The 14,577-nt window shown below is 46.5% G+C and overlaps 1 protein-coding gene across 1 annotated transcript; it reads left to right on the top strand.

The window, feature by feature from the left end:
* The first annotated feature begins 1,565 nt into the window (after positions 1–1,565).
* Positions 1,566–14,526, top strand: VTI1B (vesicle transport through interaction with t-SNAREs 1B). Its single transcript, XM_068162062.1, has 6 exons — positions 1,566–1,800; positions 7,754–7,812; positions 9,724–9,915; positions 11,163–11,336; positions 13,146–13,207; positions 14,259–14,526. The coding sequence occupies exons 1-6, from the start codon at positions 1,686–1,688 to the stop codon at positions 14,353–14,355; spliced, it is 699 nt and encodes a 232-aa protein (XP_068018163.1). The 5' UTR covers positions 1,566–1,685; the 3' UTR covers positions 14,356–14,526.
* Positions 14,527–14,577: the final 51 nt, after the last annotated feature.

Raw genomic sequence — 14,577 nt, forward strand, 5'->3', positions numbered from 1 at the left:
TTGGCCCCGCCCCCATCCGCTTCGGCCCGGCCCCTGCCCGCCTCAGCCGCGCCCCCCTTCGCTCAGGTACAGCTGACCTCCAGCCCTGGCTGCGCTAGCTGCCCTCAGCCCTCTCGCAGCAGCAACCCGGAGGACCTGCTCCCTGCCGGCTCTTTTCTCCTGCTGGCTTTTCCTCCGGGCAGCACACGGCTCTGAAGGGGCTCTCGAGAACAACCCGAAACTGCCGGTGTTAACGGTACCGTGCAATTAACGAGCCCATGAAGCTGTGAGGAGGCTGTCAGGAAAGGCTTTTCAACATATATTTTCATAACCTCATGCCAAAGTTTGTGGTATCAACCCTATCAAAATGTATGGAGTGTACATAAGTAATGATAGGATGAGAGGAAATGGCCCCAGGCAGAACCAAGGGAGGTTTAAGCTGGATATTAGGAAACATTTCTTCACTAAAAGGGTTGTCAGCCCTGAAACAGGCTGCCCAGGGAAGAGGTCAAGTCACCATCCCTGGAGGTATTGAAAAGATGTGGTGCTGAGGGACATGATTTAATGATGGACTTCACAGGTTAACAGCTGGACTTGATGATCTAGATCTTTTTCAACCTAATAATTTCCATAAGTGGATGTATTAGGAAGACTGACCAGCAAGTCAAGGGAGGTTGCCCTACTCCTCCACTCTGCCATAGTGAGGCCACATCTGGTGTATTACATCCAGATATGGGCTCCCCGGTTCAAGACAGACAAAAACCGTAGAGGGCTATGAAGATGATGAGGGGACCAGACCATCTTAGGAAGAGAGAGTGAGAGACTTGGGCCTGGAGAAGAGAAGACTGAGAGGGGATCTTATCACTGCTTATCAATATCTAAAGGGTGGGTGTCAAGAGGATGGAGCCAGACTCCTCTCAGTGGTGCCCAGTGACAGGACAAGGGCAAGGGGCAATGGGCACAAACTAGAACACATAAATTTCCACATAAACATAAAGAACTTCTTTACTTTGACGGTGCCAGAGCACTGGACCAGGCTGCGCAGAGAGGTTGTGGAGTCTTCCAAACCCACCTGGACGCGTTCCTGTGCAAGCCGATCTAGACGAACCTGCTTTGGCAGGGGGGTTGGACTAGACGGTCCCCTGAGGTCCCCCCTGCTGGCTGTGATTCTATACGTGAACACACGCCGAGGGCTGGGGGGAACGCGGCGCTGCGTGCGGCAGTGCTCACTCACCTTTATCTGACGGCATGAAAACCCAAACGGCAGAGGGTGGCCTTGCCTCTTTGCTCCCCACCTCCTCGGAGCCGTGCACCGACCCCGACGGCGGCTGCCGAGCGCCCCGCGCGGTGCCGGCGGGACTGGCGCTGCTGCCTGTCCCCGGGAAGACTACACCACCCGGCAGGCAGCGCGGCCCCGGGGCCACAGTCCCCTCCTTGCGGCAGTCTGGGACAGCGCCTGATGCACTTCGGCACAAACGGCAGTCCCGTCGCAAGATGTGTGGCGGCCCGGTCCCCTGGGGAGCAGGCGGCGGCGGGCTGGCCGCGCTGTCGAAGCCTCGGGCCGGTTTTGCGGTTGGGCGGCGCTGCGGGCGCCCGGTTGCGCGGGGGGAGGCCCACGCCGCCGCAGATGGCGGAAGTGCCTCGGCAGGCAGGCGAAGGGGCGGCGGGGAGCGGCAGCCGAGCGTGGTGGGAGGCGGCTGTCTGTCATGGCGGGCCGTGGCTCCGCGTCCTCGGAGCACCTAGAGCGGCTGCACGAGATCTTCCGGGGGTTGCACGGAGACCTGCGGGGCGTCCCCGAGCGGCTGCGGGGCAGCGCGGCCGGTGAGGCGGGGGCGGGCGGGCGCCGTCCCTAGTTGCTTAGGGAAGGGCAGCGGGCTGGGTTTTACCGGGGGCTGTGGCCCTCTCTCGCACTGACTATGGGGACCGGCCGTGGCGGGGTTGGCGGCACTTCCCCTCCACCTCGCCTGGGAGCAGCCGGTCCTCCGGTGTGGGCTTCTCTGCGGCGGCCCCGTGGGTAGCAGGCGCTTGCTGTAGGGCCGTTGCTGGGGTGTTCGGGGTGTTTCTTCTCGGGTAACCCTGGTTTGTACAGCCGGGAGGGCAAAGGCCCTGTCAGAAAGCCTGTGTGATAGGAAAGAGTTTGCCAAGGTAATTGCAGGCACCTTAGCGCATGACTTTCGGGAGGTGCCTCCCTGGGGGCGGGGAGGGTTGGCTTTACAGGGGCTGGCTTCACCCTGTGTCATTTTTCAGTTGCTGCCGTGTTCTGGTAGCCTTATTGTTGTGTGTTAGGTATGGTCATGCAAAGCACCATACAGGCAAGCAGCGAGGCAGGTGTGTCGCAGTGTCGCTTTACTCTCCTGGAGCAGCTCTTCTTCTCTGGCAAGCGCTGCTGTGCTGGGCTTCCACCTTCAGTCTTGTCCCTGAGGAGCTGTTAGGTGGATATTACTTGATGCTGTTTCTAGGTGGACTGCCTAAACGGCAGAGCTTTCTGGTGGATTTTGTGTGTGTGTGTGGGGGGTGTTTTGTCGTTCTTGTTTTGTTGGCTTGGTTTCTGGGTGAAATAAAGCGTTGTCAGGTTTCCGTGGAGCTTGTGTGGTCTTGAACAATGAGTTCTGATTGGGCTTAAATGCACAGGCAGCATTTTTTGCAGAGCTTGTAGATAATATCTTTTCTTTTCCCCAAGAAATTGCAAATAATTTCAAACTACTTTTTCAGATGTGCTATGAGATTTTAATATTCTTTAAATTTGTTACTGCAAAAACCCCAGTGATGTTTTTGGAAGGTGTTTCTAAGAGAGTTTAAGATAATGCAGGAATTTATCTAAGTGGAAGTGTTCCAGTCTCCTAAAATGCTTTGTTGGCTTCTTGTACTTGTGAGGAGGGGAGAGTGTATCTTTATTTTGCAAGTTGTCTGATCCTAAAAAACTTCAAGAGGTGATGCAAGATACATTGCATACTCTTACAAGATGATAGGCACACTTCCAAGGCTGAGGGGAGACAGAATCTGTAGTCCTTGAGACATCTTTCAGGCAGAGCAGCTTGGAAATGCTGTTTTGCTCTATATAAATAACAAATTCATAGCTCTAGAATGAAATATTTTCCTTCCAAATTTGTAAGAAGGCATCTTAAACAGCCTGGTGCAGTTTCAACTGTAGATGCTTTCCCCTGAATTAGCTCAGTTAGGTGTGCTTTTCAACTGGATCTCTTCCTAACCAATTGCAGATACATCAGTTGAATGTTGATGAGCATGTGGGTAATGTTACTGTGGCTTTAGATACTTTTTACTGCATTAAATAAGTTCTTTCTGTGTACTTTTGAGTTGCAGTTTAACCCACAGTGATATAAATTACACTGCTCAGGTTCTGGCATATCTGTTAGGCCAGGTCCAGTATGATGTTTTCAAGCCACATTGCCTGATTTGTTGTTGACATACAGACAAAAAGTTTCAAGCCATTGCTGCCTGACCTTTGGAATGTAGTATTTCTTTGGCTGGTCACTTATAAGTGCAGTGTCATCTTAGTCCACTTCAGGGACAGAAAGAAGGTGAAATACTGTACCAGCTTTCAGCCAGTTTGAGGCAGCAGTTGTTTTTAAAGGGCACTACTTAGATTAGTGAAATGAAATAAAATATTGACTTCTGAAGGCTATTTTCCTGCAGTTCATGCTTATGATTTCCCTTGCCACCCAGTTACACGAATGTGCATGGTGACAGCTGAAAGTAGGCCCTGATTCTCATGGGGAACTTCAATTACCCTGCCATTTGCTGGACAAGCTACACAGCTAGGCACAGAAATCCTTCTTGACATATATGTTGGAGGAGCCAACGAGGAGAGGAGCACAGCTGGACTTTGTACTGACAAGCAAGGAGGGACTAGTTGAGGACACAAAGGTTAGGGGCAGCCTTGGCTGTGGTGACCATGAGATAGTGGAGTTCAGGAGCAGGTGCAGTAGGCCCGGAGCAGTAAGCAGGATCACAGCCCTGGACTTTAGAAAGCGTAACTTTGGCCTCTCCAAGGAACCACTTGGAGAACAATGAGATAGGGCACTAGAAGGTAGGGGAGCCCAAGAGAGTTGGTTAGTACTCAGACCCTTTCCCTCAAGTTCAAGAATGCAGCATCCCAAAGAGTAAGAACTCTAGTAAGGGTGGCAGGAGACCTGCATGGTTGATCAGGGAGCTACTGGGTAAACTCAAGCAGAATAAGGAATTTTATAGAATGTGGAAAAAGGAACTGACCACTAGGGAGGAATACAAGAATATTGTCAGACTATGTAGAAAAGCAACATGGAACACCAAGGGCTCCTCAGAATTAAACCTGGCAAGGGGGGTCAAGGACAACAAGAAAGGCTTGCTCAAGTACATTGGAGGCAAAAAGAAGACTGCAGGAAATGTGGGTCTGTTGCTGAATGAAGTGAGTGCCCTGGTGATAGGGAATACAGAGTTACTAAATCCATTTTCTGCCTCAGTCTTTATTGCTAAGGCTGGCCCTCAGGAGTCTCAGAATTTGGAGACCACAGAGAAAGTTAGGAGAAAGGAAGACTTTGCCTCAGTGAATTGGGTTAGAAATCAGTTAAGTAAACTGGTGTCGTAGTTTGGGCTGGCTGCCCTCTGCTACAGGGGTGTTTCCTGTGTCCAGAAGTCCAGCCCAATGGGTGGACACAGGAAATTAGGTTATTTCCTACCATGATCCCTTGCACCACTATAAGTCTTACGGCGGGGTCTGGCACTTCCTCTTTCCTTCCTCCTTGCCACCCGGTAACTGGGGGAGAGATCTCCCGGCCATGGGCCTGGTTAGGCCCAAGGCCACGGGGGGATGGGCAGTCTCAGATCTGGCCAGCTGAGACTAGCCTAGCAGTGGGGGGGGGGAAGGAGGAGCCCTGGGGGTTTGGGTGCACCCCCAGGTGGGGATGGGATTTCTCTGGGTCTGTTTTTGGGTCTCTCTCTCTCTTGTCACTGTGTTTCTAGTTTTTCTGCACGCACTCACCGTTCTATTTAAACTTTTCATCACTTTTGCAATCCGTTTGTCTGAGTTGTTATTTCTGCGCGTGGTGGGGAGGGGGTCTGCCCCAACCCATTACAACTGGACATCCACAAATCCATGAACCCCAGTGGTATGCACTCATGAATGCTGAGGGAACTGGAACAAGTAATCTCAGGGCCACTGTCCATCATTGTTGACAAGTCCTGGAAAACATGAGAGGTGTCTGAGGGATGGGGGAAAGCCAGTGTCACTCCAGTCTTCAAAAAGGGCAAGAAAGAGGCTGGTTAGTCTCTCCTCCATCCCGGTGAAAATGATGGAAGTTTGTTCTTGGTGCTGTCTCAAAGCATATTGAGGAAAGTAGGTTACCAGGAGTAGTCAACATGGATTCAGCAAGGGGAAGTCACACTTGACCAGTCTGAAACCCTTTTATGATGGCATCTTCTTTAGAAGGAAAGGCCAAGAGAGCTGGGTCTGTTTAGCCTGGAGGAGACTGAGGGAGGGGATCTCATTAATGCTTATAAATATAAAGGCTGAGTGTCAGGAGGATGGAGCCAGTCTCTTGTCAGTGGCACCCTTAGTGACAGGACAAGGAGCAGTGGACAGAAACTGAAACACAGGAGGTTCCACATAAACATAAGGAAAAGATTCTTCACTTTCACCTCAAAAGATGATCTAGTCCACCCCCCCCACCCCCCCCCACCCCCCCCCGCCAGAGCAGGATCACCTATAGCAGATCACACAGGAACACATCCTGGTGGGTCTTGAGTACCTCCAAAGAGGGAGACTCTACAACCCCCCTGGGCAGCCTGTTCCAGTGTTCTGTCACCCTCACAGGGAAAAACAATTTCATCATGGTTCCATGGAACTTCCTATGCCTCAACTTCCACCCACTGCCCTTTGTCCTGTCGTTGGGCATCGCCAAGAAGAGCCTGGCTCCATCCTCTTGGCACTCACCCTTTATGTATTTAGAAACATGAATGAGGTCACCCCGTAATCTCCTCTTCTCCAAGGTGAAGAGCCCCAGCTCCCTCAGTCTGTCCTCATAAGGAAGATATTCCACTCCCTTAATAATTTTTGTGGCTCTGTGCTGGACTCTTTCAAGCAGTTCCCTGACCTTCTTGAACTGAGTGGCCCAGAACTGGACACAATATTCCAGATGCAGTCTCACCATGACAGAATAGAGGGGGAGGAGAACCTCTCTCAACCTACTAACCACACCGCTTCCAACACAACCCAGAATGGTGTTGGCCTTCTTTGCCACAAGAGCACATTGCTGGCTCATAGTCTTCCTTCGGTCCACCATGACCCCCAGGTCCTTTTCCCCTTCACTGCTCTCAAAGGTCAGTCCACAGCCTATAGAGATACATGGGATTGTTCTTTCCCAGGTGCAAGACTCCACACTTGGCTGTGTTGAATGTAATTTTCTCCCTGCCCAGCTCTCCGGCCTGTCTGAGTCTGGCTGAATGGCAGCACAACCCCCTGGTGTTTCAGCCACTCTGCACAGTTTTGTGTCCTCAGCAAACTTGCTGACAATGCACTTAGTGCCCTCATCGAGGTCATTGATGAATATATTGAATAGTACTGGTCCCAGTACTGACCCCTGAGGCGCTCCACTAGATACAGGCCTCCAACCAGATTTTTTTACTGCAAAGATGTTCTCATAATGTTGCCTTTAATTTTGTCTGTAAGTTTAACCGAATTAGAGAAGTTTTACCAAGATGATTGTCTCAAGTTTTTTGCTCCCCAGAATTTTACTTAAGGCTGAATTACTCTCTCCTGAGAGAGGTGGGTTGGATTGGTGCATATTTGTCAGACATCTGACAGGATTCGGTTTCATTTGCTGTACTCTTCAAGAGTTCTCTGGTGGTTGTCTTCAGTGCTTTTACAGAAGCTTATAAAACACACTTTTTCCCTATTGAGGCAAGGGGTGTATCAGAATTACACCTCCATGGGTTGTGGATATTAGAAAGGTATGACAGGTTTTTAAGACATGCAGAGTACATGTTTTAAGGCTTTTGTTTAAAAACAGAGCAGCAGCAGAGAAACCCATTCTTTGACACCTGACTTACAAAGATCTTAGCAAATTACAGTCGCAAGGAACTAAAATGTGTGGTTTTGTTGGTTGATTCAAACACCTGGTGTCACTGTGGCACAGGGAAGCATTTGAGCATTTATCCATGAACCTGAGGTGATACCTTGATGGCATCTTTAATCTTTGAGCACTCTGGAATGCTTTTCCCTTTTCCCTAGTTACTTTGTGACCATGAGTATGGACAGTGCCCTATTTGCCAGGATCTTCAGGGCTCACTTAGAAATATGGATTGACTTGATGTTCTGTTGAAATCCAAGTTATGGTTCCAGCCTTTAGTAATCTTGTGAAGTGCAGGTGGAAAAAGGAAATACTTACAAGTGGCTTTACCTCTTGGTTATCCTTTCATGTTAAATGTACATGCAATCCTGCAGTGTCAGAACTGCATGCAGTTTTTCAACATGCAATTCTGTGGGTGTGTCTGTGGAGATTGGAGGGTAATAGGTCAGAAAAAATATTTCAGGTTTGAAAAAATGACTTCTTTTGTCTACCAAGAGTAGTGGCCAGCATTTGGAAGGGTGCTTTCTACTCTCCCACCACTTCCCTTCTCAAAAGTTGTCGTAAGACCAGGCTGTGCCTGTTTGAGGTAAATTTTGGCCAGGCATCTCTGTAATCAGCCATCTGTGGCAGCTTCCTTTGTAATGGATGGAGTTGGGGCTCTGCTGTCATTTCTCTGTAGTGTCTCTGACTTGCTGCTTTTCCCTTCACAGAGGAGAAGAAAAAATTAATTCGAGAATTCGATGAGAAGCATCAGGAAGCAAATGAGACGGTAAAGATAGCCTGGGCTCCTGCCCTTTCTGACTAGTTCCAATATTGATGCCTTTAAAAGAACAGTGCTTGAAAATCCTACTGTCTTTACAGATCCAATTCTGGCAGGCAGGTGTGGTATGTTCTGGATTGTTTGGTATAATTGATCTGATAGGTGTCTGTTTGTTGGGTGCATCTATATACATATACAGACAAATATGTGTGTTTGGTTTGGATATCACCTTTGGATATCACTTCCCTCTCCTGAAGAGTGATAGAGGTGCAATTGAAATTGTAGGGAAGGCATGTAAAAATCTGCTATTTTATTTATTTTTCTTTACTGTCTTTCTCACAGAATCATGGAATTAACCAGGTTGGAAAAGGCCTTTGAGATCATCAAGTCCAACCTTTCACCCAGCACCATCTGATCAACTGAACCATGGCACAAAGTGCTACATCCAGTCTTTTTTTAAACTCTTCCAGGGATGGTGACTCCACCACCTCCCTGGGCAGCACATTCCAATGGCCAATCACTCACTCTGTGAAGAATTTCTTCCAGCCTAAATTTCCCCTGGTGCATGTTAACCCATCTGATTTTTCTATAATAATCTTATGGTTAAATACCAGGGACGATGAATAGGCTTGTACAGGCTTCTGGGCATCAGGTGACATGGAAGAACACAAAAAAAGCCCCCTGTGATTTGTCTTTCTAAGCAAGACACTGTGTATTAAGCTTTCTTTTCACATTAATGTGCTCTCAGGATGTGTTTGAGTCAGAGCTGAATGCAGTGCTTTATTCTTCTGACAGTTTGCTGAGTTTTATTGACACACATCTGTGTAGGTGATGCCTGAGATGCAGAGCTCATATTGTGAGAGAGCTTGTATTGGCAGACAGCTTTAATCATTGTGAATTCATAACTGTCACTAGAAATTGATGTGAAAATTCACACATCCAGAATCTCAAGGTTTACAAATCCTACCTGCAGTTGCCAGGCCTGGCTGTTGGAAGTGTGTGAATTTAGTGCCGTGCCTATCTGTGCAGTCAATCTCTGCTGCATAGATGTGATGAGAAACTGATACCCTGCCTGGAAATGCTTAAACTATATGAAAGTGAGAATTTCAGATGTTTAGAGGGATGTTTCACAAGAAAAGCAAGCATTTAAGCTTGGCAATTTATATGGGTTTTTGTTTCTTTTTATTCTTGAGACTTTGTATATCTGCACTGGTTAGGCCACACCTCGAGTACTGTGTCCAGTTCTGGGCCCCTCAGTTTAAGAAGGACATTGAGACACTTGGACGTGTCCAGAGAAGGGCAACAGGGCTGGTGAGAGGCCTTGAGCACAAGCCCTAGGAGGAGAGGCTGAGGGAGCTGGGATTGTTCAGCCTGGAGAAGAGGAGGCTCAGGGGAGACCTCATTGCTCTCTACAACTACCTGAAGCGGGGTTGTAGCCAGGAGGGAGTTGGTCTCTTCTCTCAGGCAACCAGCACCAGAACAAGAGGACACAGTCTCAAGCTGTGCCAGGGGAAGGTTAGGCTCGAGGTGAGGAGAAAGTTCTTCACTGAGAGAGTCGTTCGCCGTTGGAATGTGGTGCCCAGGGAGATGGTGGACCCTCTGTCCCTGTAGGGGTTCAAGAGGGGATTGGACATGGCACTTGGTGCCATGGTCTAGTCATGAGGTCTGTGGTGACAGGTTTGATTTGATGATCTTTGAGGTCTCTTCCAACCTGGGTGATACTGTGATATCTGAAAATCCATGTGTGCTGAGCAGCATTAGGCAGAGTGGTGTACTCAATAAGGGCTTGGGGTTAATCTGCCTTACACAAACACATGAAACCATGTGAATCCCTTCATCAGGTGCTGAGTGTTGAGCACAGCTGCTGTAAGAATAGATTTGGTGCTTCAAATAAGAAGAATACGTTTTCTTTCGTTACAGCTGCGGGAAATGGAGGAAGAGCTGAAGTACGCTCCTCTGCCTTTCCGCAACCAAATGATGAGCAAAATCCGGGCATACAGAAGAGACCTCTCCATGTTCCAGAGAGAGATGCGGAGCACGGATTTGGGATTGGGGCCTGGAAGTCAAAGTGATATAAAATACGGCATTTTCTCCACAGAAAATGAACAGAGTGTGAGAATTAGATTGAAATTGTATTTGGCATTGCTCTGATTGTTTAAACATAACATTCCAGATGAATCATTTACAGTGTTTCTACTTTAATCCACTTAGCTTCTGTGTTTGTGTATCTCCCTGTATCTCTGTATGGAACATGGGCATCTCTGGGAGGAGGAAGGACACTTGGGAATCAAAGGAGAGCTTCTCTGTTCCAAAACAAAGATAGGAGTGTAATCAAAATGCAACTCCTCAAATGCTAGGCAGTTCATAACTTAAACATTCTGTGCTAAAATGCTTTATTTAATCATTCCCTACAGCAGTGAGAACACAAAAGTGATGCTATGGGCTGAGAAGAAAGCTTAACAGATCCAGTTTCAGGCTCCAAGTGTGTGGAGCATGCAATGTATAGGTTCTTTGACAGAATTCTTTTCTGTGCAGTCTTAGTGTAAATAATTTCCAAAAATACAAGAAGTTCACTGTGGATGTGCTGCTGGGTGTGAGAAATGCATTGATTTCTGTGTTTGCCAGGTATGCTGAGATTTCTGTGCTAGTGAGACTGGATGGGCTGATTATCTTCAATGCACAGGACAGAAAGTTCATGGGCATGGGCTTTTTGCTTGTCTGCTTTAGAGAAGGAAGTTTTGAGGGAGGCTCTTTGGTTGGTAGCTTGGTAAGCCTTTGCATTTGATTCCTCTTGATTGGTTCCTCTAAAATCCCAGAGCAGGGTGGTAGATTCGACTTTCCAAAGCTTAAGACAATACTTTATTCTGAGGTACCTTTTGACCCCAAGGTCAGCAAACATCTTCGATCCTCTAGCCAAGGCTACTGGCATGAAAAGAGGATCTTTGTTACTTAGCAGCCCATCTGTTAGTGCTGTTTGTTCCTAATCCTTTGGACTGTAAACTCTTAATGATCTTCCTGGCAACCAACTGTGAAGTCACAAATAAGACTCAGTTTAGATACAAATGGAAGGAGGAATTAGCTTCTTGAAGATTATTTTGTGTAGATGTCTTTTGATGGAAAAGTAAACTCTTGCAAAGACAGGGTTTTTTGTTACTGTTCTGACTCTTTAGCTATGTGTCCTTTTTCAAGGTTTAACCAGATTTGGCTACAATCTTAGAATGGGGACAGAAACTCTCAAAATGAACTGGGCCACATGGATTAACCTAAGAAACAAATGGATGGCCTGTGAGGTCACATCCTAACTGTTAATATGTCAGAAGCTTAATACTTCTAATACATAAGCATATGTTATTTTTCAGACCAATCTGCAGTCTCAGAGGGTGCTGCTTCTCCAGGGAACAGACAGCCTGAACCGAGCCAGTCAGAGCATCGAACGCTCCCACCGAATTGCTGCCGAAACAGATCAGATTGGCACCGATATCATTGAAGAGCTTGGGGAGCAGCGGGAGCAACTGGAACGCACCAGGAGCAGGGTGAGCAGGGAAACTGGACATTGTATTGAAGCAAGCAGATGTCAACTTAGTGAGAACTGTGTGCTGGTCACTGCTCTCAGAGGCTTCCCTAGGCTGACAATCCAACTGATGTTTCTACAGACCAAATCCAGGTTGCCACATTCCTATGCTGCATTCATAAAAGGACAATTAATTACCACAGAAGGGCCCAGAGCACCATGATCAAACGTGTGATGCTGCATCTGTGCAAGAGAGAATATTAGACCTAGAAACCTGCTTTTGGAAAAACAGCATTAGTGAGAGGATAACAGATTCAAAGAAGTGGTAAGGAGCTGCCCACTACTAGATTCCTAGTAAAAGTTTAGATTTGGGAGGCAATGAGCAGGTCCTTCTAGTGACATAAAATTGAATAGAAGCTCAATTACTTACTAAGCACCCAATATTTGTGGGTTACCTAAGGATGCCCATTCTGTATCCTTGGGTTAAGAAGCTCTTCTGCTGTGGAAGCTTTAAAAAACAGTTCATTTGTTTTGTTTACACACATGCAGAATGAGAATTTGATTTTTAAAGTAACAAACTGATGGGATTTTCTGTGTGTACAAGGGATCCCAAGTGTAAAGCTTTTAGGTGAGCACTTGCAGGGGGATGCCGAGTTTGGCAAGCAAGCACGCTCAGCCAAAACAAAAAGGGTACCCCTTTTTCTTGGGAGTGGTCCCTGCTGAGTGTAGGTTTTTCATTTAAATAGTCTTTCCCTTTCAGTCAGAACTTCATTTGCTGTGCTCCCAAATATGGATTGAGGAGCAGAAAAGTAAATGTGTTTTTCAGGATTTGTAGGTGCAGTTTTCATCTGCTCTTTTTAGAATGAAAAGTCCTTCAGGCGTGTCAGTCCATTCACAGGCAGCATGCTCATGAAGCTGGGACATGCCTTTTAAGCATTCTGTTGCTAAATTTTGTTAACCACACATTGCACCTAGAAACAGACTTTCTTCTTGCTTCATAGCAAAGATTGGTCTAGTATGCTTTGAATGGACTTGGTAGATGAACCAGATTGAGCTGGGAAGAAAACTCAGTGCAAAGTAAGATACCTACAGAGCCAGTTTTGTAATTGGGGCAATTACTTAAACTATTGTGCAGCTAGGTGTCTGTGATGGTTACTGATCTGGATTACCTTTTGCTGTCCTTGAAGGTCTGGAAATGAGATAGCAGAATGTGACCTGTGGCCATACATCAAGAATCTTGACTTTGGGAGACAACAGCTTTTTCAGTTGTCTGTAACCTCATTTCATTACATGCTTCTTAGTAGCAGACTAAGAAATAGTTGGCAGTTCATTTCTGAGCATTACAAAGCTGAAATGGAGTATCTATTAACAGCTCAAGAGCTTGTACCCCCTGGGTCAGTGAGACCTGTCAGTGCAACATTGTTCTTTGCTAGAAATTGCACAACATTTCAGAAGGTTCCAGATAGGCAGGGGGAGAACAGGTCAGTATAATTTTCTTCTGATGTCAACAACTGGAATAATGAAATGAAATTTGATGAAAGGAGCTAATACCAACTTTCTGATATTTGTAGATGAACTGAAGGGGCAGGAAGTGATCCTAAACTGCATTTCTATGTATGTACCTAAGAGAAAATACACATCAAAGTCTCACTTCCTCCACACAAAGGACACAGTGCTTCCGGTTTTCACCGAGCATTGCTGTCTGAATTTTGAGATGTGGTTAGCCTTGGTCTTCTTCCTACCTGTACTTCAGGAGCAGTTACTTCCAGGTGCATCTTTTCAGAGCTGCTCTATGCTTGTTCAACTGACAGATACTTTTGTTTCTTCTTAGTTGGTGAACACAAGTGAGAACTTGAGCAAGAGTCGCAAGATCCTACGTTCTATGTCCAGGAGGTGAGTAGCATGACTGCCCTGGAGCAGCACTCAGCAGGTAGTGTTGCTGCCTGCCAGTTTCAGGCAAAAAATAAAGAATACAGTGTTAGCTGGAACTGCAGGGAGCTTTTAGAAGTGGTGTAACCAGAGTGTGTGCAGATGTACAGGTGCTAATTTGTGTTTTTTTCCTCTCTGGTAATTACTTAATGGAATGCAGGGAGTTGAACATTATAGAATTTGTGCTGCTCCTTTAGGGTGACATGGAGTCTTTAACCATCCCCCGTGATAAATGGTGGTGAGGACATAAGCATGTTACAGTGAATTACTCATGGTAACTTGAGATGCAACTCCTTGTTGCCTGGAAAAAGCTGTGCCATAAATCACTGCAGCAGCATTAGATGTCTGGTGATGCAGACCAATCTGTTTAGCCCACAATAATACCCTAGAGTAGCTGGAATATCATGTCAGAAACTGAGAACCTGACTATACTATTTGATTACTAAAGCCTTGGATGCCTAAGTATGTTTAGTTTCTTAATTATATGCCTTATGAACCAGTTCATGGAGTATAGTGCCTGTAGGTACTTCTGGTCTACCCACCTTTCCTTTATGCCCACATTGCTAAAGCAAGTTATGACAGCTGTGTAATTTTCCAGTACATCATTATTTTGAGATTTTTACAGTTTCACCTCAACTGCATCTTTCCAAGTAAAAGCAAGGACAGTCCAGATTTTAGTACAGGAGTTCAGCTGACGTTTTTCTCTTTACTTAGTTGAATGAGTTGGCACATACAAGGCAGATCACTCTGCTCTACACAGGGTGGGGGAAGATGAACACAACTGCTGCTGTTGAAGGAGAAGATACAAGCAGAACTTAAAAAACCCCAAACAATATGGGCAAGAAACTAGTGAGCTTAAACAAGCTTCCTGCTTGTTAAGAGCTATTCAAATAGCACTTTGTGGTGTAGCTGAAAGAGGGACTATACTTACTGCAGACCAGATAGTGATCAAATTATCTGGAATCTGAATTCATTAAAGAGCTATTTTGGATTTCTTTTTATTTTTTAACTCTAGGATTACCACTAATAAGTTGTTGCTGTCTATCATCATCATCCTGGAACTAGCCATCCTAGGAGGTGTGGTCTACTACAAGTTCTTTCGCAGCAAATGAATCTTTGTGACCGAGATGAACTTTCCTAATGCTGAGGAGCCAGAGCAGGCTGTCTGTTCCCTCTGACTGTCCGAGGATTGAACTGTCTCAGGAGACAGCATGTTACACTGAACGTGTACTGACCCTAGAAAGACAGAGAATGGGAGTAAAAGGAAAATGCAGAGAGCCTTGAACTGCTGGTAAGATTAATAAGAAGGTAATCAATATCTTGCCTCAATTTGT

Source organism: Melanerpes formicivorus, unplaced genomic scaffold (genome assembly GCF_026170545.1).
Source record: "Melanerpes formicivorus ecotype bairdi unplaced genomic scaffold, bMelFor1.0.p_v2 SCAF_62, whole genome shotgun sequence".
Classification (NCBI taxonomy): Eukaryota; Metazoa; Chordata; class Aves; order Piciformes; family Picidae; genus Melanerpes; species Melanerpes formicivorus.

Excerpts from the sequence above, each read along its gene's own strand:
- VTI1B (XM_068162062.1), top strand. The coding sequence starts at position 1,686 with ATGGCGGGCCGTGGCTCCGCGTCCTCGGAGCACCTAGAGCGGCTGCAC. Across the intron at positions 7,813-9,723 it reads ATCAGGAAGCAAATGAGACG|CTGCGGGAAATGGAGGAAGA; the intron begins GTAAAGATAGCC and ends CTTTCGTTACAG. Across the intron at positions 11,337-13,145 it reads TGGAACGCACCAGGAGCAGG|TTGGTGAACACAAGTGAGAA; the intron begins GTGAGCAGGGAA and ends GTTTCTTCTTAG.